Raw genomic sequence first — 20,783 nt, forward strand, 5'->3', positions numbered from 1 at the left:
ACATCTTTAAATAAATGAAGCATTCTGACACAAAATTAGAGAAAATGGTGAATGTACATGAAAGCGCTGTATGCCCAGGTCCCACCTGTCCTAGCAGCAGTTGGAGAGCTGTGATGTTGTCGCTGGACAGACAGAAGGCCTCCTCGTCCTCACACACCACGTCCCTCTCAAAGCTGGTGTCTGGCAGCTGGTCCAGCTCCTCCATACACAAAATGATCTGACGCCTGATACCCACAAACTCACCGTGGCGACGATCCTGGAACATACAATGGAGAGCATAAATCTTAACTTACACAAAGATTGTCTGAATGAACATATAAAAGTAAAGTGTTGGTCAAGTGTTTCAAGAGCTGAAAATAAAGATCCCAGAAATGTTCCATATGCACAAAAAGCTTATTTCTCTCAAATGTTGTGCGCAAATGTATTTACATCCGTGTTAGTGAGCGTTTCTCCTTTGTCAAGATAATCCATCCACCTTACATGTGTGGCATATCAAGAAGCTGATTAAACAGCATGATCATTACACAGGTGCACCCTGTGCTGGGGACAATAAAAGGCCACTCTAACATGTTCAGTTTTGTCACACAACCCAATGCCAGAGATGTCTAAAGTTTGGAGGGAGCATGCAATTGTCATGCTGACTGCAAGGAATGTCCACCAGAGCTGTTGCCAGATCATTTAATGTTAATCTCTACCATAAGCCACCTACAACGTCGTTTTAGAGAATTTGGCAGTACGTCCAACCGGCCTCACAACCGCAGAACTTTTGTAACCATGTCAACCCAGAAAAACTAAGCTCATAGAAAAAAATTATATAACGAAATGGAATTAAAATAATTGAACCCATGTCAGTCAATTTGGTGTTTAAAAAAAAAAAATTACAGAAATGTTGGTTAATCGCTCAGCACTATTAAATATGCATCCGAATTGTATCACTTCATGCCTCTTCAAACATACAGCGCTGCAATTCTCAAATTAATCTAAAATAAATCTGTGGATATTGGGTTTGCTGTGCTTAAGTGACAGGCCCCCTTTCCTGTCTATTGTACATCATACCATTCTTAGGGCCATAAATTGTTCATTTTACATTTATATTTTAGTCATTTAGCAGACGCTCTTATCCAGAGCGACTTACAGGAACAATTAACTGGTTAAGTGCCTTGCTCAAGGACACAGACAGATTTTTAACCTAGTCAGCTTAGGGATTCAAAACAGCGACCTTTCGGCTACTGGCCCAACACCATTAACTACTAGGCTACCTGCCGCTAACCACAAACTGACCAAGAAAAAAATGGATATGTATGAACACCATGAAGGATGATGCAGACATACCTTCTCTTTAGTGAGATCGTTCAGGTAGGAGTGGTAGCTGTCCAACTGTTCCAGCGATGGGACAGAGTCCAGGTCGATACAGAAGGGAACTGAACACATGATGTCACACAGCTCCCGGTCCTGCTTGTACAGAGTCTTCAGCTCTTTAACTCTCTGACTCTTCTGTTTCATCATCACCTCCAGCCGTGACCGAATGTCTTTCTCCAGCTGCAGCATCGTCCTCCCCTCGTCCTCCTATAGACACATCAAGATGGTTGAAAGGAATATTAACAAGATGAAACATTAGGATAATGAAGTAACACATGGCTCTACACTGACCTTTTTCTACAAGCAGCACATGTGAGCATAATTTGGAAGATTCAGGAGCACAATGAAAAATATTTGAGGTAATAAAGCTAGAATCCTTCATTTCTATAGTTTAAAAAATCCAGGTCACATAGCAAAAGATACAAGTAAAATATCTTTATTGTAACAATATTTCGCGTTCCAATTTGGATTCTAAAAGACAGAAAAACACATATTTTTCATGAGTTTGTGACCTCAAAATACAAAAATCTGGAGCTGCACTCCTAAGGGTCATTGCTCCATTAGTAGCTAGAGGGAATAAGCTTAACTCAAGTCAAGAGAGAAGTGGACCTCAAAGGGGGATAGTTGAAGCTCAGTGCACAGAACATCCAGCTCTTTGCGACAGGACTCTATGCTGCTCATCAATCTCTTCCTTAAACTGTCCTCCTCAGCGATCATCATGTCCAGCAAGCCCTAGTAGAATAGAATAGAACACACACACACACACAAACACACACACACACACACACACACACAGGTCAAAATACATTCCACTGGTTAATAAGTGAATTACCATCCTGGCTCCAGCTCATTTTGTACTGTCTTGCCATTTGTCAACTACTATGTTCATTGTCACAACAACGCATGGCAATGACCAAGGGAGTTTAGTAAGCCACAAGACAGCACAAACAGATCTGGTAGCAGGCTAGCAAACTACCTTAATAATTATCTTTTGGAATGAACCCAAACTCACTTTGATATGTTTCTTGACTACATCAGTCCTCTGTAGTCGCTGGTCCTCTGGAATGCCTATTTCTTCCCAGATGTCCTTCAACTGGTTCAGGGCTCGATTCAGACATGCTACAGATTCTGCCGCATGGACTTCACTGTACAGGACATTTTTAATTAAGCAGGTGAAAGCATGTCACATAAATGTGTTATGAATGCTGCAGCCTGCAACTACAGGAAAGAGTACAGATCAGGTTCACACTCTCCATGGATTATTTTGTGTGCATTGCAGAGCTTGTTGTTGATCAACAGAGTAACTGAGCTGAGTAGGTTCTCGAAGGTGTCAGGTGACACGTAGCTAACGTTACTGTAGCCAAGAGTTGTCATGGACATTTTGTCTGATCATTAGCTGGTTGATTGACATTCCTCTTGGCAGGCTAAACAGGTTAGTCGACTACGTTATTGGCTTGCCAAAACAGTCCATCTAGTTAAGCTAGCCACTGTATTTAAAAACATGTTTAGCTCCTCTTTACATATTTTACAGTAACGTTAGCTAGCTAGTTATGGCAGCTTGTCATTTTAATATCAAACCAAGGCGATTACCAAACGCTTAGTTAGCTAGCTAGCCAGACGTGTAGCCCAACTTAGCTAGCCAGATAAAGTTATCTATTTAGGTAGTACAGTAGTAACGTTAGCGTAACTAATGTTAGTTATTACCGACAGGTAACGTTAGCTACTGCAGCATTGTGTGCCAATATTCATTTATATAACGTTGCTTGGTATGCTATGTTAGCTAGGTCTCATTATTAGTTAGCTAGCTAACGTAAACAACAAGCAAAGACAGCAACCCACACACAATTTTGGGGGACTAACCTCCTCCTCATGGTTACGTTCCACCGAAAATGTTGCCTTAACTAAATACGTCGGTTTTAACACAATACAACAAATGAAAGATTGCTGTCTGTGTCCAAGCGTCGTTTTCCGTCTGCGACTGTTCAAATTTTGCACCGAAACATTGCCTCGCTTTCTATTGGCCGATATGGAGAATACGTCAATAAACTGCTTTCTGTGGGCGTGGCCACAGCGTTTGACGACTTGAAGAGCTCACCTTTGATTTTTGTTTTTGGGGGACAGCAATCCTAGCTGAATATTTTATTACCTGAAAATAACATATATTAGCTGCCATAGTTATAATATGAATAGTCATTTTTATTTGAATATATGTCTATAAGCCTATGCATTACTGTTGAGGCACTAACTAACTACTGTAACTTACACTCTAAATGAAACTAAAAGGAATTAAGACCTGCCATACCCTTTGTTTCAGAACTGTTTCCAAACCAGTATAGGCCTACACCCCAAAACTGACCTGAGATTGGTTCCCTTTTTATCATCTATTGAAGTGATCGGACCGATGAGGAGGTTGAAGGCAGAACATGATAACAGAGTAAAAGAATGAATGCTGTTGTAACGTTCAGTCCCTCTCTTCGCCCCAACCTGGGCTCGAACCAGGGACCCTTGCACACATCAACAAGTGACACTCACGAAGCATCGTTACCCATCGCGCCACAAAAGCCACGGCCCTTGCAACGCACGGGGAACAACCACTTCAGGTCTCAAACCGAGTGACGTCACTGATTGAAACGCTATTACCGCGCACCACCGCTAACTAACTAGCCATTTCACATCGGTTACACTGTCACTCCTCTGCTCCTTCTTTACTCATGATAGACTAGTGTTTCCATTGTCTTTACTCAGGATAGACTAGTGTTTCCATTGTCTTGACTCAGGATAGACTAGTGTTTCCATTGTCTTTACTCAGGATAGACTAGTGTTTCCATTGTCTTTACTCAGGATAGACTAGTGTTTCCATTGTCTTTACTCAGGATAGACTAGTGTTTCCATTGTCTTTACTCAGGATAGACTAGTGTTTCCATTGTCTTTACTCAGGATAGACTAGTGTTTCCATTGTCTTTACTCAGGATAGACTAGTGTTTCCATTGTCTTTACTCAGGATAGACTAGTGTTTCCATTGTCTTTACTCAGGATAGACTAGTGTTTCCATTGTCTTTACTCATGATAGACTAGTGTTTCCATTGTCTTTACTCAGGATAGACTAGTGTTTCCATTGTCTTTACTCAGGATAGACTAGTGTTTCCATTGTTTGGGGTTATGATCCATCTCCAATCCACTCACTGATTTTCTAAGAAGTGCAACATTTGCAAAGCATATAGTTTATAGCTTTTTTCCTTCACAGACACAAAGATAGAGAGTCGGGAGCAAGATGATGCAACGCAGAACGTGACAACATGTTGAATTAAGTCGAAACATAAACACGTTTAGGGCTACCTGATTTTCTCTGGAGTATCATTTTAAATGTGATTGACATAGAATTACAGTAGACAGTCAAATCAAATCAAACTTTATTTGCCACATGCGTCGAATACAACAAGTGTAGACTTTACCGTGAAATGCTTACTTACAACCCCTTAACCAACAGTGCAGTTCAAGAATAAGAAAATATTTACCAAGTAGGTTAAAATAAAAAGTAATAATAAAAAGTAACACAATTAGAATAACAATAACGAGGCTATATACAGGGGCACCGGTACCGAGTCGGGGGGTGTCAATATAAATTGTCCGGTGGCGATTAAAAAAAAAAATTTCAGCAGTCTAACGGCTTGGTGGTAGAAGCTGTTGAGGATACTTTTGGTCCTAGACTTGGTGCTCCGGTACCGCTTGCCGTGTGGTAGCAGAGAAAACAGTCTATGACTTGGGTGACTGGAGTCTCTGACAATTTTATGGGCTTTCCTCTGACACTGCCTATTATATAGGTCCTGGATGGCAGGAAGCTTGGCCCCAGTGATGTACTGGGCTATTCGCACTACCCTCTGTAGCGCCTTACGGTCAGATGCCGAGCAGTTGCCATACCAGGCGGTGATGCAACCGGTCAGGATGCTCTCGATGGTGCAGCTGTAGAACCTTTTGAGGATCTGGGGGCCCATGCCAAATCTTTTCAGTGTCCTGAGGGGGAAAGGGTTTTGTCCTGCCCTCTTCACGACTGTCTTGGTGTGTTTGGACCATGATAGTTTGTTGGTGATGTGGACACCAAGGAACTTGAAACTCTCAACCCGCTCCACTACAGCCCCATCAATGTTAATGGAGGCCTGTTCGGCCCGCATTTTCCTGTAGTCCACGATCAGCTCCTTTGTCTTGCTCACATTGAGGGAGAGGTTGTTGTCCTGGCACAACATTGCCAGTTCTCTGACCTCCTCCCTATAGGCCGTCTCATCGTTGTCGGTGATCAGGCCTACCGCTGTTGTGTCGTCAGCAGACTTAATGATGGTGCTGGAGTCGTGTTTGGCCACGCAGTTGTGGGTGAACAGGGAAAAGTCATTAAAACTTTTAGGTTGGTATGTATTGTTGTGTATTGTTAGATAATACTGCACTGTTGGAGCTAGAAACACAAGCATTTAGCTACACCCGCAATAACATCTGTTAAACATGTGTATGTGACCAATGAAATTAGATTTTTGATTGTCCTATTTGCACTGCATATCAGTGAGGGTAGACCTAAACCCTGTATGCCTGTATAAAGAGGCATTACATAAACAATCTCTGGTATCCTTAGTGAGGGAAGTGCCTCCTCTCTGTAGTTGAGACTTTCCTCAGTACCTCTGCACTGAACTGGTAGGTCAGTTTCTTCTTGACCTTTTTGATCTCTCCCGTCTTGCTGTAGTTCCGCAGGGCCCTGGCCATCTTCTGGTAGGTCATCTTCTTCCTGTTTCCTTTTTGCGTGCCCCATCGATTGGCCAGAGTCTCCTTGTGTTTAGAAGAGAACTGGAAGATACCTTTCTCTCTTTCCACCCACCACACGCTGTCCTTCATGTCTCCTTTCTTCAGCAGATCCAGCAGGAACTGGTACAGACGGATCTTCCTCTTGCTACCTGGATAGGGAGATATCGTTGGGATATTGGAGATAAGGAATTCATATGGGATTCCATTTTCTCATAATTTCTCCATTTTCAACTAAGGGTAGCTGCACCCCGGAGTAGTGGGCGTGTGGAAAGGAGTGGGTGCGTCAAAAGCACTCTGCTATAGGTTAGAGGTTTTGACTAGATGGTATACAGTTTATGTCAGAATTGACTTTTCGTAGCTGGTTAGGAGAACTTACGAAGCAGGTAAGGAGGATTAACGCAGCGAGTTAGGATAATTAGGGTTAAGAAAAGTTTTAGGGTTAGCTAAAACGCAGAGTGGGTTAGGCAGAGCAGTAATATCTGACCAATTAGCTGCTTCCTTTCAAAACGCCCACTCCTTTCGACACACCCACTCGTTTCCACATGCCCATACTCCGGTTAAAATGTATTGTTGGTTATTTTTGGATTATAATTATGAGAGTAAATCTTTTGCATTGACAGTGATCCTTGTACGGAATAGGACTCTACCCAGACAACAAAACTATTATGGCCCAAATCCAGCCCACATCTACCAGGTATTACGGCCCAGTCAGAATTATGGTCCAGAAGTGGGCCAGATTAGCCATATCAGTCAATCAGTCAGTCAATCAGTCAGTCAGCCAGATCAGTCAATCAGTCAGTCAAACAGACAATTAGTCAGTCAATCAGTCAATCAGTCAGTCAGGCAATCAGTTAGCCAATCAGCCAATCAGTCAGTCAGCCAGTCAGTCAATCAGTCAGTCAGTCAATTAGTCAGTCAATCAGTCAGTCAGCCAATCCGTCAGCCAGATCAGTCAGTCAGCCAATCAGTCAGTCAGGCAATTAGTCAGTCAATCAGTCAGCCAGACAATCAATCAGTCAGCCAGACAATCAGTCAGTCAATCAGTCAGATCACTCAGTCAGTCAGACAATCAGTCAGTCAACCAGACAGTCAGTTAATCAGTCAGTCAGTCACTCCGTCAATCAGTCAGACAGTCAATCAATCAGTCAGTTAGTCAGGATTTACTGGAGTCTCCCCCAGAGGGGATATGGTCTCCGTAGTCCTCCTCTCCCTCAGACACCTCCAGGGTGGGGCTGTGGCCCCCAGGTCCCTCCTCCTCTGAGCAGTAGCGGCTAGGGGACACAGGAGGTTGCTGATGGTAATACACTGTACGGCTGCAATAAGGCATCTGTGGAGAAGAATGGACAGATCATTTGATGGATGGTTATATTGTATGTTTTATTTAGCATCTATATGACATATAGCACACATTGGGGAGCCATTTTGAGCACAAGTTCTGGATGAAAGTATGGAAACACTCTTTATCTAGGCAGGCCCACTGAAATCTAAATATTTCAAATAAAATTGTATTTGTCAACATGCGCCGAACACAACAGATGTAGACTTAACCGTGAAATGCTTGCTTATGAGCCCAACAATGCAGGGTTAAAAAAACAAGATTTTGATTCTGTAGGCTTAGTATTGTGTTTGCTTTGATTACTCTGTGATTTGGTGATCACCTACACATCTCCTGTATAAATAACCGTTGCTTAGTAGACTGGCCCGAGAGACTGTTGGATTGTCTTACTTTGAAAATGACAAAATGGGCCGGCATCTCACTGAAAGAGGAAGTAGTGGAAGGTCAACTAAATATAATCTAAAAGCAATTGCCAATAGCACAATGGACAGACAGTCGTAAATGAAGTCCAGGCCAAATGCTTTAGAGACTGATTTTTTGTTACATCATTCTGTGGGGATTCACTTCTTATCATAAATGCAAAGCCATTCTCCTATAGCCTCCAAAGCCATTCTCCTATAGCCCCCAAAGCCATTCTCCTATAGCCCCCAAAGCCATTATCCTATAGCCCCCAAAGCCATTCTCCTGTAGCCTCCAAAGCCATTCTCCTATAGCCTCCAAAGCCATTCTCCTATAGCCTCCAAAGCCATTCTCCTATAGCCCTCAAAGCCAATTCTCCTATAGCCTCCAAAGCCAATTCTCCTATAGCCTCCAAAGCCAATTCTCCTATACATATTTGATTTAACGGTTGCATTGTACAGTTGGATTTGATCAGGCTTTCCTCCCCCACTCACTGCAGTGCCTCAGATCATGTCTCAATAAGGAGGTTGAGTAACTGAGGTATAGCCTAGACTATCCACAGCCCAGCGGTTGGTGGACTAACCTGTGGGGTTAGGGTTAGGGGTCCCAGTCCTGGGTCTACTAGAGTTGGACTAACCTGTGGGGTTAGGGGTCCCAGTCCTGGGTCTACTAGAGTTGGACTAACCTGTGGGGTTAGGGGTCCCAGTCCTGGGTCTACTAGAGTTGGACTAACCTGTGGGGTTAGGGGTCCCAGTCCTGGGTCTACTAGAGTTGGACTAAGCTGTGGGGTTAGGGTGAGGGGTCCCAGTCCTGGGTCTACTAGAGTTGGACTAACCTGTGGGGTTAGGGGTCCCAGTCCTGGGTCTACTAGAGTTGGACTAACCTGTGGGGTTAGGGGTCCCAGTCCTGGGTCTACTAGAGTTGGACTAACCTGTGGGGTTAGGGGTCCCAGTCCTGGGTCTACTAGAGTTGGACTAACCTGTGGGGTTAGGGGTCCCAGTCCTGGGTCTACTAGAGTTGAACTAACCTGTGGGGAGATGGGAAAGGGTCCCAGTCCTGGGTCTACTAGAGTTGGACTAACCTGTGGGGTTAGGGGTCCCAGTCCTGGGTCTACTAGAGTTGGACTAACCTGTGGGGTTAGGGGTCCCAGTCCTGGGTCTACTAGAGTTGGACTAACCTGTGGGGTTAGGGTTAGGGGTCCCAGTCCTGGGTCTACTAGAGTTGGACTAACCTGTGGGGTTAGGGGTCCCAGTCCTGGATCTACTAGAGTTGGACTAACCTGTGGGGTTAGGGTTAGGGGTCCCAGTCCTGGGTCTACTAGAGTTGGACTAACCTGTGGGGTTAGGGGTCCCAGTCGTGGGTCTACTAGAGTTGGACTAACCTGTGGGGAGATGGGTAAGGGTCCCAGTCCTGGGTCTACTAGAGTTGGACTAACCTGTGGGGATAGGGTTAGGGGTCCCAGTCCTGGGTCTACTAGTGGTAGATGGAGGGTGTCGGTATCGGGGTAGCGATAGGGGTGGAGGAGTTGTTGGGAATGGACACTCTGGAGCTCTGTCAGGTGACTCTCTTGTGAGGGAGTTTCCAACAAGTCACTCTGGTGCATGCCTCTGTCAGAGTGGTAGTCCCAACCGTGTTCTAAACCATAAGAGAGACATAACATATTATAAGCATTGATATAAGACATTATAAAGGCTCATACATGCTTACAACTAGTTAAAAAGCATTTTACTGTCAGGCTTTAAGTAACGTGTTACCGTAATTTATTTTCAATGAGGACAATTGGAATTTCAATTGTTTACTTGCTAAACTGACTGAATTGAATTGATCCCAACCTTATCGGACAGCTATTCAGTATTTAACGGGTGAAGCTTTATCACCATATTCATAGTGTGTTTTTTCCACCCACCATCGTGAAGTTCTCCAACATTGGTGAGATATGAGTACAACTCTACTGGTGGTCGATAATTCTCGGGATCATATGAGATTATTTCTTCAGATGCCTTTGGGAAAGAAAGATCTCATACATGTCAAAAATGAAGTCAGATTGCAAAAGATGATGTGTTTCAAAGAATGGGTAATTCTATATACTGTAGGCTGAGTACATATCTTACTAGTGATATATATATATATATATACACACACTACCGTTCAAAAGTTTGGGGTCACTTAGAAATGTCCTTGTTTTTGAATTTTTTTAAATAATTTTGTCCATTAAAATAACATCAAATTGATCAGAAATACAGTGTAGACATTGTTAATGTTGTAAATGTCTATTGTAGCTGGAAACGGCTGATTTTTTTATGGAATTTCTACCTAGGCGTACAGAGGCCCATTATCAGCAACCATCACTCCTGTGTTCCAGTGGTACGTTGTGTTAGCTAATCCAAGTTTATAATTTTAATAAGATCATTGATCATTAGAAAACCCTTTTGCAATTATGTTAGTACAGCTGAAAACTGTAGTTCTGATTAAAGAAGCAATAAAACTGGCCTTCTTTAGACTAGTTGAGTATCAGCAGTTGTGGGTTCGATTACACGCTCAAAATGTCCAGAAACAAACGACTTTCTTCTGAAGCTCGTCAGTCTATTCTTGTTCTGAGAAATGAAGGCTATTCCATGCGAGAAATTGCCAAGAAACTGAAGATCTCATACAACGCTGTGTACTACTCCCTTCACAGAACAGCGCAAACTGCCTCTAACCAGAATAGAAAGGAGTGGGAGGCCCTGGTGCATAAGGTGAATGCACCAATTTGTAAGTCGCTCTGGATAAGAGCGTCTGCTAAATGACTTAAATGTAAATGTAAACTGAGCAAGAGGACAAGTACATTAGAGTGTCTAGTTTGAGAAACAGATGCCTTACAAGTCCTCAACTGGCAGCTTCATTAAATAGTACCTGCAAAACACCAGTCTCAACGTCAACAGAGAACAGGAAACTCCGGGATGCAGGCCTTCTAGGCAGAGTAGCAAAGAAAAAGCCATATCTCGGACTGGCCAATAAGAAGAAAAGATGGGCAAAAGAACACAGACACTGGACAAAGGAACTCTGCCTAGAAGGACAGCATCTCGGAGTTGCCTCTTCACTGTTGACGTTGAGACTGGCGTTTTGAGGGTACTATTTAATGAAGCTGCCAGTTGAGGACTTGTGAGGCGTCTGTTTTTTCAAATTAGACGCTCTAATGTAATTGAACCCACAAATGCTGATGCTCCAGATACTCAAAAGGCCAGTTTTATTGCTTCCTTAATCAGTACATCAGTTTTTAGCTGTGCTAACATAATTGCAAAAGGGTTTTTTAATGATCAATTAGCCTTTTAAAATTATAAACTTGGATTAGCTAACACAACGTGCCATTGGAACACAGGAGTGATGGTTGCTGATAATGGGCCTCTGTACACCTATGTAGATATTCCATTTAAAAAAATCAGCCGTTTCCAGCTACAATAGTCATTTATAACATTAACAATGTCTACACTGTATTTCTGATTAATTTGATGTTATTTTACTGGACACAAAATGTACTTTTCTTTCAAAAACAAGGACATTTCTAAGTGACCCCAAACTTTTGAACGGTAGTGTGTATATAATATGTATATATATATGTTTTATTTATTTAAACTTTATTTAACAAGGCAAGTCAGTTAAGAATACATTCGTATTTACAATGACGGCCAAACACGGGCGACGCTGGGCCAATTGTATAATGTAATACACATCTCATTGGATATAAATACAAAGTTTATTATATATTTAACAAAATCAAAACCCATGTTTTGGCATATTTCACATGTACTTTTAACACATTTCTCAGCCACATTTGCAACACACAAAAGATCACACACAAAATACTTACAGATGAAATGATGTAGCTTTCCATCCTATGCATGAAGATGACTTTAGAAAACCCTTGTGCGTTTAGCTCTTAAAAAACACAGTTACATTCATGAAATAACTGAGAAATATCCTTTGATTTAATTCCCTTGAATTTTGATTGAAATCCTTTTTAGTTTGAATACAATGTTACAGTTGACAACTATCAGATCAAACAGAGCTGAAAAACAATGCTGAGAGCATTAAAACAACACCATTACTCTACTTCCACTTCTATCACCTTTATCTAATTCCTGACAGTTGCTGATTTGTCAGAGGATGTGAACCAATCATATTCACATTCATGGGTTTGGTCTCACTGTTTTTTCTGCCAAGATTTTAAACAATGAGTCAACCTATCTTTCAGGATTTTAACTATTATATCTGGTAAATGCACTAAAATAATTGAACATAAAACATGTTTTTACTTGTGGGAGAGTTATAGCAGACCTACTGTATATAACAGTGATATTCTTTGTAACGGTATTGTCAGTAAATACTTTAAAGCATTGACTTAGATAAGAGGTTATTGTTGAAGAGTTTTGAGAGAAGTCTAAACCAAAAGTGAAGTTGGCAAAAGCGCTTGTTCCCTTTTTTTAATTAAAGGTCCTGTCCTATATAATACATTGGAGGAAGTGACACGGTGACACAGTGACACATAGCGCTACAGAGAAATGTATTGTATTAACACAGTGAATAAAAGCATAAAGGTCTGCGTGTTATATTACCATTACTAGGCTGTATGTACACTACCGTTCAAAAGTTTGGGGTCACTTAGAAATGTCCTTGTTTTTGAAAGAAAAACAATTTTTTGGTCCATTAAAATAACATCAAATTGTTTAGAAATACAGTGTAGATATTGTTAATGTTGTAAATGACTATTGTAGCTGGAAACTGATTATTTTTAATATAATATCTACATAGGCGTACAGAGGCCCATTATCAGCAACCATCACTCCTGTGTTCCAATGGCACGTTGTGTTAGCTAATCCAAGTTTATCATTTTAAAAGGCTAATTGATCATTAGAAAACCCTTTTGCAATTATGTTAGCACAGCTGAAAACTGTTGTACTGATTAAAGAAGCAATAAAACTGGCCTTCTTCAGTCTAGTTGAGTATCAGCATTTGTGGGTTTGATTACAGGCTCAGTATGTCCAGAAACAAAGACCTTTCTGCTGAAACTAGTCAGTCTGAAGAAGCCCAGTTTTACATACATACATACATACATACATACATACATACATACATACATACATACATACATATACACACACTCTCTTAAATGAGGAACTGTGATTGAACTAACAGATTCAATTCCTTATTAAATACATGAGTCATGACAATGAGAAAAACAACTGCAAGCTACCACAACACAAAGATGCCTGGGAACCAAGATGCATGGATTGAATTGTATACTTACGTACGTGATGGTACAGCAAGACATCATTATTCTCATGATTGGTGGAAACACAGTGTTTTGTTTTGGACAGTTGTAACATATTGCTGGCCTCAGGCCTGTTGTTATATTGGTTCTTTTTTGACCCCAGATTATTTATTTTTTTAAACTATATTTTTGTAAAAATCTGCTTTATTAAACAAGAGGTTAGTATCATCAGTAACAGAACCTCCTATTAATGCCAATGTGTGAAGATTGTTGTGTTTTTTCCCCGACATGTTGGAGTGTATTTTCTTGTCACTGCAGGAAGTCTGTTAGATCTGCAGAGAACACTGTCTCTCTCTTAGACAACTCTTAAAACATCTCCACAGCAACTGTCTCTCAGTACTCAATGGCACCCTATTCCCTATACAGTGCACTACTTTTGACCAGAACCCATAGGCACTCTTAGAGGGCTTCGTTTGACCAGGGCCCTGTCTCAGTCCCCAATGGCAACCTTTTCCCTGTACAGATGTAGGATCTTAATTTGATCCTGTTGCAGGAGATCCTTCCTGCAATGCAGGACATTTTAAAAATTGTAGTGTATTTGAGGTTTAAAAATGCTTCTGAAATTTGGAATTTCCACTTTAAAATTTCAGACTTGATTTTTCCTTACAAAAAATGTATCAACCTCTACAAATATGTCCAATAATTATAATTCACATAATAATTCACATTTCCTGTTGCTGCAGGATTATTATCCTTTTGTAGCAAACTGGCTCAAATTAAGATCCTACATCTGTATAATGCACTACTTTTGACCACGAGCAATAGGGCATTTGTTAAAAGTAGTGCACTATATAGAGAATAGGGTGCCATTTTGGATGAATAATTTGTCTTAAATCATGGAAAACACAGGATGAGGTCAGTAAGAGAAAACCCCTATATGTCTCTCTCTTTCTCTCATGACTCAAAGACACAAGTGTTGCAGGAGCCATGGCAACCAGACTCACCAACCACCAAACAAACACAACACAGCTCATCTCCAGACAGCCCCACAGAAACAAACATAGCTACCAGAAGGTTGGAGAGAAACAAACATGGCTACCTGAAGGTTGGAGACAAACAAACATGGCTACCTGAAGGGTGGAGACAAACAAACATGGCTACCTGAAGGGTGGAGAGAAACAAACATGGCTACCTGAAGGTTGGAGACAAACAAACATGGCTACCAGAAGGTTGGAGAGAAACAAACATGGCTACCAGAAGGTTGGAGAGAAACAAACATGGCTACCAGAAGGTTGGAGAGAAACAAACATGGCTACCTGAAGGGTGGAGAGAAACAAACATGGCTACCTGAAGGGTGGCGATGTGCTGAGTTGTTTGGGTATCAGTCCTAACACTATTCTGTTAGAATGTACTGTAAACTCTATCTCGTACTTTATTTATTTGACTATATGGACAGTGAACATACAATTATATTGTGTTGGCTCATGCATTATTATCAAATGTTTGCTCTGTCTCCATCTGCTGGCATCGACAAGTGGACTCGCTAATAAATCCCTCGAGCAATATTGGACAGACCCACAGCAAGAGAGAAATGAACCAAAATACAGGCCCGTCCTGATATAATCACCGAATGCTTTTTTACAATTTTATACAACGTAATGTTTACTGGTATTTGGTCGTGCTGGGACAATTAACGATAGTATTTGTGATCTGTTGTCAATAATGGCCTAGGATTATATCGTTACACGGTCATCACAGTATTATAATCTTGATGCTGCGGCAGAGAGCGACGACATCCCCCCTCACGAACCATTGATTGCTGTCCAGGGGAAGGAATTATCCAGGCAGCTGGAACCCTCTCTTCTAAACCGCACACCGTGGAACATCATGTCTGCTATGAGGACATTGACGGTGGCTGGACTGTTTTTGTCTTTTTGCGCCTTGGGGCTCATAGCAGTCGCAATATGTACTGACAATTGGTACGAGACGGATGCGAGAAGACACAAGGAACGTTGTAAGAATTATTCCAACAAAAGAAACGACCCTGGATTCATCTATATCTCCAACCAGAATCTACCACTACGCATGCTACCGAAGGAGAATAACGTGGAGAGGAAAGGGTCGAGTGGAGGAGTCCTCCTGCGGGCTAAGCGGCACTTTTTGCCCCCTGCCCCGGCCATGGAGTCCCTCTGCAGTCGGCAGTACAACTCCACCATCTCCGGGCTGTGGAGGAAATGTCATCGAGAGGGATTCGACCTGGAGACAGAGGATCTCATCTTTAAAGGTGTCATCATTTGATCACGTCACACACAATATATTGTTTATATATAAAATGTCAGTGGCGTTATAGTCTGTTTACAAGGCGTATTTATGCTCATTGATGTGGTGAATAGAGCGAATCATCGGAATTTGAGCTCTGCATGAGGTGCTCTCCGAGGAGCTGATCTAGCGGTCCGCCCACATTCAAGGCCTACGCAGCAACAACAACACGGCTTTTCATCCATCATGTCGTAACACAGTGACTAATTTATTGTATTTTTAACCATTATTTAACTAGGCAAGTCAGTTAAGAACAAAATCATATTTACAATGACGGCCTATCGGGGAACAGTGTTGTTCAAGGGCAGAACGACAGATTTTTACCATGTCAGCTCTGGATTCGAACCAGCAACCAACCTTTCGGTTACTGGCCCAACGTTCTAACCACTAGGCTACCTGCCGCCCCAAAACGCACCAATGTGACACAAATGTTGACGCTTGATTTTTTTGTGTCATCTCAACGTTGTGTCAGTGTGTTCATGGGGTCATATTGTACTAGAATAGGCCCCACTTGTCTGTTTGGTGTTTTTGGAGTTAAACCTATAGGCTACAGACTACAGAGCTGCAACTAAGACCATAGGCCAATGAAAAAAACACTGCATATTAACACTGAATGTGAATATATGTGGTGAAACTATGGTTCATGCTGCTAGTCATTTAATTTTTTATCAGGTAGGCTACATATGCAAAAATATTTCTCATTTCAATATGGCCTCTTCATTTTTTATTTAACCTTTATTTAAACAGGGAGTCACATTGAGATTTAAACAAATCTATTTTCCAAGAGAGCCCTGAACACATTGAAACTATGTGTTGTTTTTATTCCTACTCTGCAGGTTTGGTTCAACGCTGCACACCAATAAAATACTACTACTCTTCTTTAGCCCTCCCCAGACATCTAAGCATCAATATAACCAAGACTATTGGTCAGGATGAGTGGCATGCACTCCGTAAGTTACCATAATAACCCCTTTTTCAATCTCCATCTCTATCTGGGGAATTAGAAAGCGCCTACAAAATGGCGCCTGGTTGGTTGGAAATACAGAGGGGTTAAGGGGTGGCTGGGAAACCCCCATAACACATCTGGGTCACACTTTATTTACATAGTTTGTTGATAGTCCGGATAGCCATACTATCTGTTTATAAGCAACTGCTTACTAAGGTTAGGGTTTGGTTTAGAATAAGGGTTAAGGTAAGGGTTAGTAGATAGTTATTTGAAATTTTACTGCTATTCTGTAGAGCATCTACAGATGGACTATCCATATCATGTGTTATCCAAATCAGTCCTTCCCCCATCCATTAGAATTGAAATATCAATGTGGGCCCTCCCACAATTGTCAAAGATATTGACATCAATTACTCCCAAGAGACATTGAGCACCCTCAACAGTCGATGTGTAATTCCAACCCTTCAGTCTAACTAAATAGGCACCACCACAGCAAAGTAAATGATTTTATTCTATGTTGATTTCTTCATCCCAAATTCCTCTCCCTGTGTAGACCTGCAGAGAATGACAGCCAGTTTCATCGGCATGGCTGTGTCCATCATCCTGTTTGGCTGGGTGATCGGAGCTCTGGGTTGTTGTAAGCAGCATGACCTGATGCAGTACGTAGCTGGACTCCTGTTTCTCATGGGAGGTAAGTTCTGAGAGAACACGCGCACACTATGCGTTGCATAGCTGGACTGCTCTTCCTCATAGGAGGTGAATGAGAAATGATGTACGCAGAATACATAGCAATACCATGAAGTACCACTGGGGGGGGTTAAAGTGTTTGTTATGAAGAGTGAGGCATCATCCTACTGGGCAGACATATTCTGAATCTACCTCTATTCTAGCCCCTATACTCACATCAGATAGGTGCAGTGAAATGTGTTGTTTTACAGGGTCAGCCATAGTAGTACGGCACCCCTGGAGCAAATTAGGGTTAAGTGCCTTGCTCAAGAGCACATCGACAGACTTTTCACCTTGTCTGATCAGGTATTTGAACCAGCAACATTTTGGTTACTGGCCCAACGCTCTAAATGCTAGGATAGGCTAGGCTACCCTGCCCTCTGATTGGCTTGGTGGGAATGTCACCATAGTGCTTCCACCTATCAAATCCTTTCATATCTGCAAGAGTGGCTAGGGAGTAGGGACTAGGGTTTGATTTGGAATTCAGAAGTCATTCTAATACCATCGATAAATGCATGAAACAGTCTTGTATATACTCTCTCTGTCTCTCTTCCTCTCTCTCCCCCTTTTCTCTCTCTCCCTCCCTGTCTCCCTCTCCCTGTCCCATCAGGAACATACTATATCATCTTTGTGTCTCTCTCTCCCTGTCCCATCAGGAACATGCTGTATCATCTCTCTGTGTACATGTGTATCAGGGATCAACTTCCAACTGTCCCGTTATCCTCGCTACATGTATGGGATCCCAGAAGACATCAGTCACGGATACGGTTGGTCCATGTTCTGCGCATGGGGGGGCCTAGGTCTCACCCTATTGGCCGGCTTCCTGTGCACCCTGGCTCCTTCCCTCTACCCTCCCATCCCTCACACTATGGTAGAGAGGCCGCAACGCAAGCCCCGACATGAGAACGGCTGTGTGTGACACCATGGAAATCAAGTACTATTTGAGTTGAACACGGGAGTGTGTGACATTCAGTGTCTGACAGAATTTCCAGTGACAGGACTCTCATCCCTCCTAAGTCTTGTTTCTTCTATGAAAAAAGAGATGCTTTTCTGTTCTGACTGGACAGGAGACGTTACCCAGGGACTAAGGATCTGTCAGTGTTGTATGTCTGACTGCACAAAGAAAGAAACGTTGGCTCTGGCTCTCCAGCTGGAGGGGAATATGTTGGGGTCGGATGGTGACTGTTTACTGAAGACAAATTCAGTTCTTATTTTCTTCGGTCCTCTTCCTCCTTAAACCCAAAATGTCAACAGTTACAGAATTATATTTTTTGTCCAATAATGAATTGTTCAGTGTTATTGCTTGCTATTAAAAGAGGAGAGAAGTTACTCTCCTAAAATATCTTCCTGTACCTTTGACCTTTTGATGCTGGTTCTAAAAAAAATAAAAGAACACAGAAGAACAATAATAGCCAAACTTTAAGGGACGAATTCTAACTTCTACTTGAGTCTATTTTTCACTTACTCTCCCATTGACATCAATGTATGGCCAAGTGAAAATTCGACATAAGTCCCAAGTTAGGATATACCCCTAGCTAAGTTATTAAAATAGCTATTAAAATAATATGGATGTGTATTCTCACATTTTCAAAGGGCAATCGTGTAGTAGTTTTACTGTTTGTACCCATTGAAAACAAAATATGTAAATGTCGATTTAGAAAATGTATGTATGTATGTATGCAGGTTTGCTTTTGTGTGTATTAAAAAAAAAACATGAGCATTAAGATAAAAGATTGTATTTGATGGGAAATGTTTTGATGTTCTTGAAGTTTACTGATCATGATAGTACCATCAAGATATTTTTGAAAAATAAAATGATGATACAAACCGTTGCTCCTGTGGTTGTGAATGTAACTATTATACAATAAAAGATAGCCGGTCCATTCAGACTCTGACCCTCTGTGAGAGGAGACAGTGATACTGGCCGAGGCAGATCTATGTATCGTATAGATCTGGGCTCCCGAGTGGCGTAGCGGTCTAAAGGCACTGCATTTCAGTCCTAGAGGCGTCACTACAGACTCGCTGGTTTGAATCCAGGCTGTATCACAACCGGCTGTGATTGGGAGTCCCATAGGGCGGAGCACAATTGGCCCATTGTCGTTAGGATTGGCCGGTGTTGTCACACCCTAATCTGTTTCACCTGTCTTTGATTGTCTCCACCCCCTTCCAGGTATCACCCATCTTCTCATTATCCCCTGTGTATTTATATCTGTGTTCTCTGTTTGTCTGTTGCCAGTTTGTTTTGTTCATCAGACCTACCAGTGGTTTTTCCCTTGCGCCTGTCTTTGCTATAGTTCCTGTTTTCTAGTTTCCCGGTTTTGACCCTTCCTGTTTGCCCTGAGCCTGCCTGCCGTCCTGTACCTTTGCACCACCTATCTGGATTACTGACATCTGCCTGCCCTTGACCTGTCATTTTGCTGCCCCTGTTCGAATAATACACTTTGTTACCTCGACACCGTTTGCACATGGGTCTTACCTTAAACGTGATAGGGGTAGGATGTCATTGTAAATAAGAATACATTCTTAATTGACTCCTAGTTAAATAGAAAAAAAATGTATTGGTCAGAGTTAATGTACATCGCATGGAAGGAAACAAGTCCTCTAGAACCTGTTAAGTTTAAGTTGTAAAATATTTTTTATATAACAGCAGTTTGCATTTTGTCTCAATACAATACTGGAGATTTGTGGCTGGCATTTCATGTGGCCAGTTCTAAAGTCTACCAGTGTTTCACAGGCCTGTAACTGTATAGCTCCTGAGGTATTAGATACAACACCAGTTTATTACTGTTGCGAACACAAGCTGAATGTATAAAAATGGCATATTATTCTCCATGTCCACTGACAGAGAATTTACACGTGTACGCTGATTTATATACAAAGTATTTCTCTACAATGACGACTCCCCCCCCCCCCCAAAATTGACAATAGACACAAGGAAAGTTCTACTTAGCTTGAGTTACAAGGTAACCTTCCCATGAAATCAGTCAGATATCTAACAGTGACAGTACCCCCTCCCTGACGCACGGGTCCAGCCGCAGGACGCCAACCAGAGGGACGGTCCCGAGGAGCAGGCCGGTCGCTTCTGCTGAGGCATGGGAGCCTGACGGGCCAACCGAGACGCGGGAGCCTGACGGGCCAACCGAGAAGCGGGAGCCTGACGGGCCAACCGAGACGCGGGAGCCTGACGGGCCAACCGAGACGCGGGAGCCTGACGGGCCAACCGAGACGCGGGAGCCTGACGGGCCAACCGAGGCATCCCCGGTTGCGTCGGCAGCTGCACTTGGACCCAATGTCACCAGTAAAAAAAAAAAATATTATATAAAAAACGAATAAAAAAAAAAAACCTTGTGGTGAGGTGTCATTCTGTAATGTGTACACTAACAATTAGGAAGCACGAACAGGGAGTGAATTTAATAAATAACAGACCGTAGACCAAAACAAGAACCACAAGTAGCGTACCAACATAAAACACAGGAACAGAATGAATAACACCTGGGGAGAGAACCAAAGAGAGTGACAGATATAGGGAAGGTAATCAGAAAGGTGATGGAATCCAGGTGAGTCTCATGAGGTGCGGGTGCGTGTAATGATGGTGACAGGTGTGCGTAATAATGAGAACTGGCGACAACGAGCGACAGAGAGGGGGGAGCGGGAGTAGACGTGAG

The 20,783-nt window shown here is 42.3% G+C and overlaps 3 protein-coding genes across 6 annotated transcripts in view; 1 reads left to right on the plus strand and 2 right to left on the minus strand.

Moving 5' to 3' along the window:
• Positions 1 to 3,959, minus strand: part of LOC106584748 (protein regulator of cytokinesis 1) — an 11,849-nt gene extending 7,890 nt beyond the window's left edge. For 2 of the 3 annotated variants that reach the window (XM_014170290.2, XM_014170289.2), the window contains exons 1-5: positions 3,220 to 3,366; positions 2,372 to 2,504; positions 1,969 to 2,091; positions 1,333 to 1,566; positions 86 to 256 (exon numbers count right to left, since the gene is read on the minus strand). In XM_014170290.2, the coding sequence (XP_014025765.1) occupies positions 86 to 256; positions 1,333 to 1,566; positions 1,969 to 2,091; positions 2,372 to 2,504; positions 3,220 to 3,230 (672 nt within the window). In that variant the 5' untranslated portion in view covers positions 3,231 to 3,366. Of the gene's footprint in view, positions 1 to 85; positions 257 to 1,332; positions 1,567 to 1,968; positions 2,092 to 2,371; positions 2,505 to 3,219; positions 3,367 to 3,715 lie in introns of those variants that run through there. The other variant, XM_045706414.1, reaches the window with a different exon arrangement.
• A 791-nt stretch (positions 3,960 to 4,750) lies between these two features.
• Positions 4,751 to 12,021, minus strand: LOC106584705 (transcription factor PU.1). Its single transcript, XM_014170219.2, has 5 exons — positions 11,727 to 12,021; positions 9,786 to 9,879; positions 9,315 to 9,514; positions 7,309 to 7,471; positions 4,751 to 6,293 (listed from the first exon to the last, which is right to left on the minus strand). Exons 1-5 carry the CDS (start codon positions 11,757 to 11,759, stop codon positions 5,974 to 5,976), a joined length of 810 nt encoding a protein of 269 aa, XP_014025694.1. The 5' UTR covers positions 11,760 to 12,021; the 3' UTR covers positions 4,751 to 5,973.
• Positions 12,022 to 14,186: 2,165 nt separating this feature from the next.
• tmem276a (transmembrane protein 276a) lies at positions 14,187 to 18,950 on the plus strand. Of its 2 annotated transcripts, XM_014170292.2 has the most exons (4): positions 14,190 to 15,411; positions 16,283 to 16,396; positions 16,946 to 17,083; positions 17,775 to 18,950. In XM_014170292.2, exons 1-4 carry the CDS (start codon positions 15,015 to 15,017, stop codon positions 18,035 to 18,037), a joined length of 912 nt encoding a protein of 303 aa, XP_014025767.1. In that variant the 5' UTR covers positions 14,190 to 15,014; the 3' UTR covers positions 18,038 to 18,950. The 2 variants fall into 2 exon arrangements, with proteins under 2 accessions (XP_014025768.1, XP_014025767.1); XM_014170293.2 differs by lacking the exon at positions 16,283 to 16,396 and having other exon boundaries at positions 14,187 to 15,411.
• The last annotated feature ends 1,833 nt before the right edge of the window (positions 18,951 to 20,783 follow it).

This window comes from Salmo salar, chromosome ssa23, assembly GCF_905237065.1.
Source record: "Salmo salar chromosome ssa23, Ssal_v3.1, whole genome shotgun sequence".
Lineage (NCBI taxonomy): Eukaryota > Metazoa > Chordata > Actinopteri > Salmoniformes > Salmonidae > Salmo > Salmo salar.

What these genes read in the sequence shown, in the direction of transcription:
- tmem276a (XM_014170292.2), top strand. Translation starts at nt 15,015, where the DNA reads ATGTCTGCTATGAGGACATTGACGGTGGCTGGACTGTTTTTGTCTTTT. An exon ending in GGATGAGTGGCATGCACTCC is followed by an intron (nt 16,397 to 16,945) that starts GTAAGTTACCAT and finishes CTCCCTGTGTAG; the next exon opens with ACCTGCAGAGAATGACAGCC. An exon ending in ACTCCTGTTTCTCATGGGAG is followed by an intron (nt 17,084 to 17,774) that starts GTAAGTTCTGAG and finishes CTGTCCCATCAG; the next exon opens with GAACATGCTGTATCATCTCT.
- LOC106584705 (XM_014170219.2), bottom strand. Translation starts at nt 11,759, where the DNA reads ATGCATAGGATGGAAAGCTACATCATTTCATCT. An exon ending in CCCTAACCCTATCCCCACAG is followed by an intron (nt 7,472 to 9,314) that starts GTTAGTCCAACT and finishes TCTTCTCCACAG; the next exon opens with ATGCCTTATTGCAGCCGTAC. An exon ending in CCCCTCTGGGGGAGACTCCA is followed by an intron (nt 6,294 to 7,308) that starts GTAAATCCTGAC and finishes CTCCCTATCCAG; the next exon opens with GTAGCAAGAGGAAGATCCGT.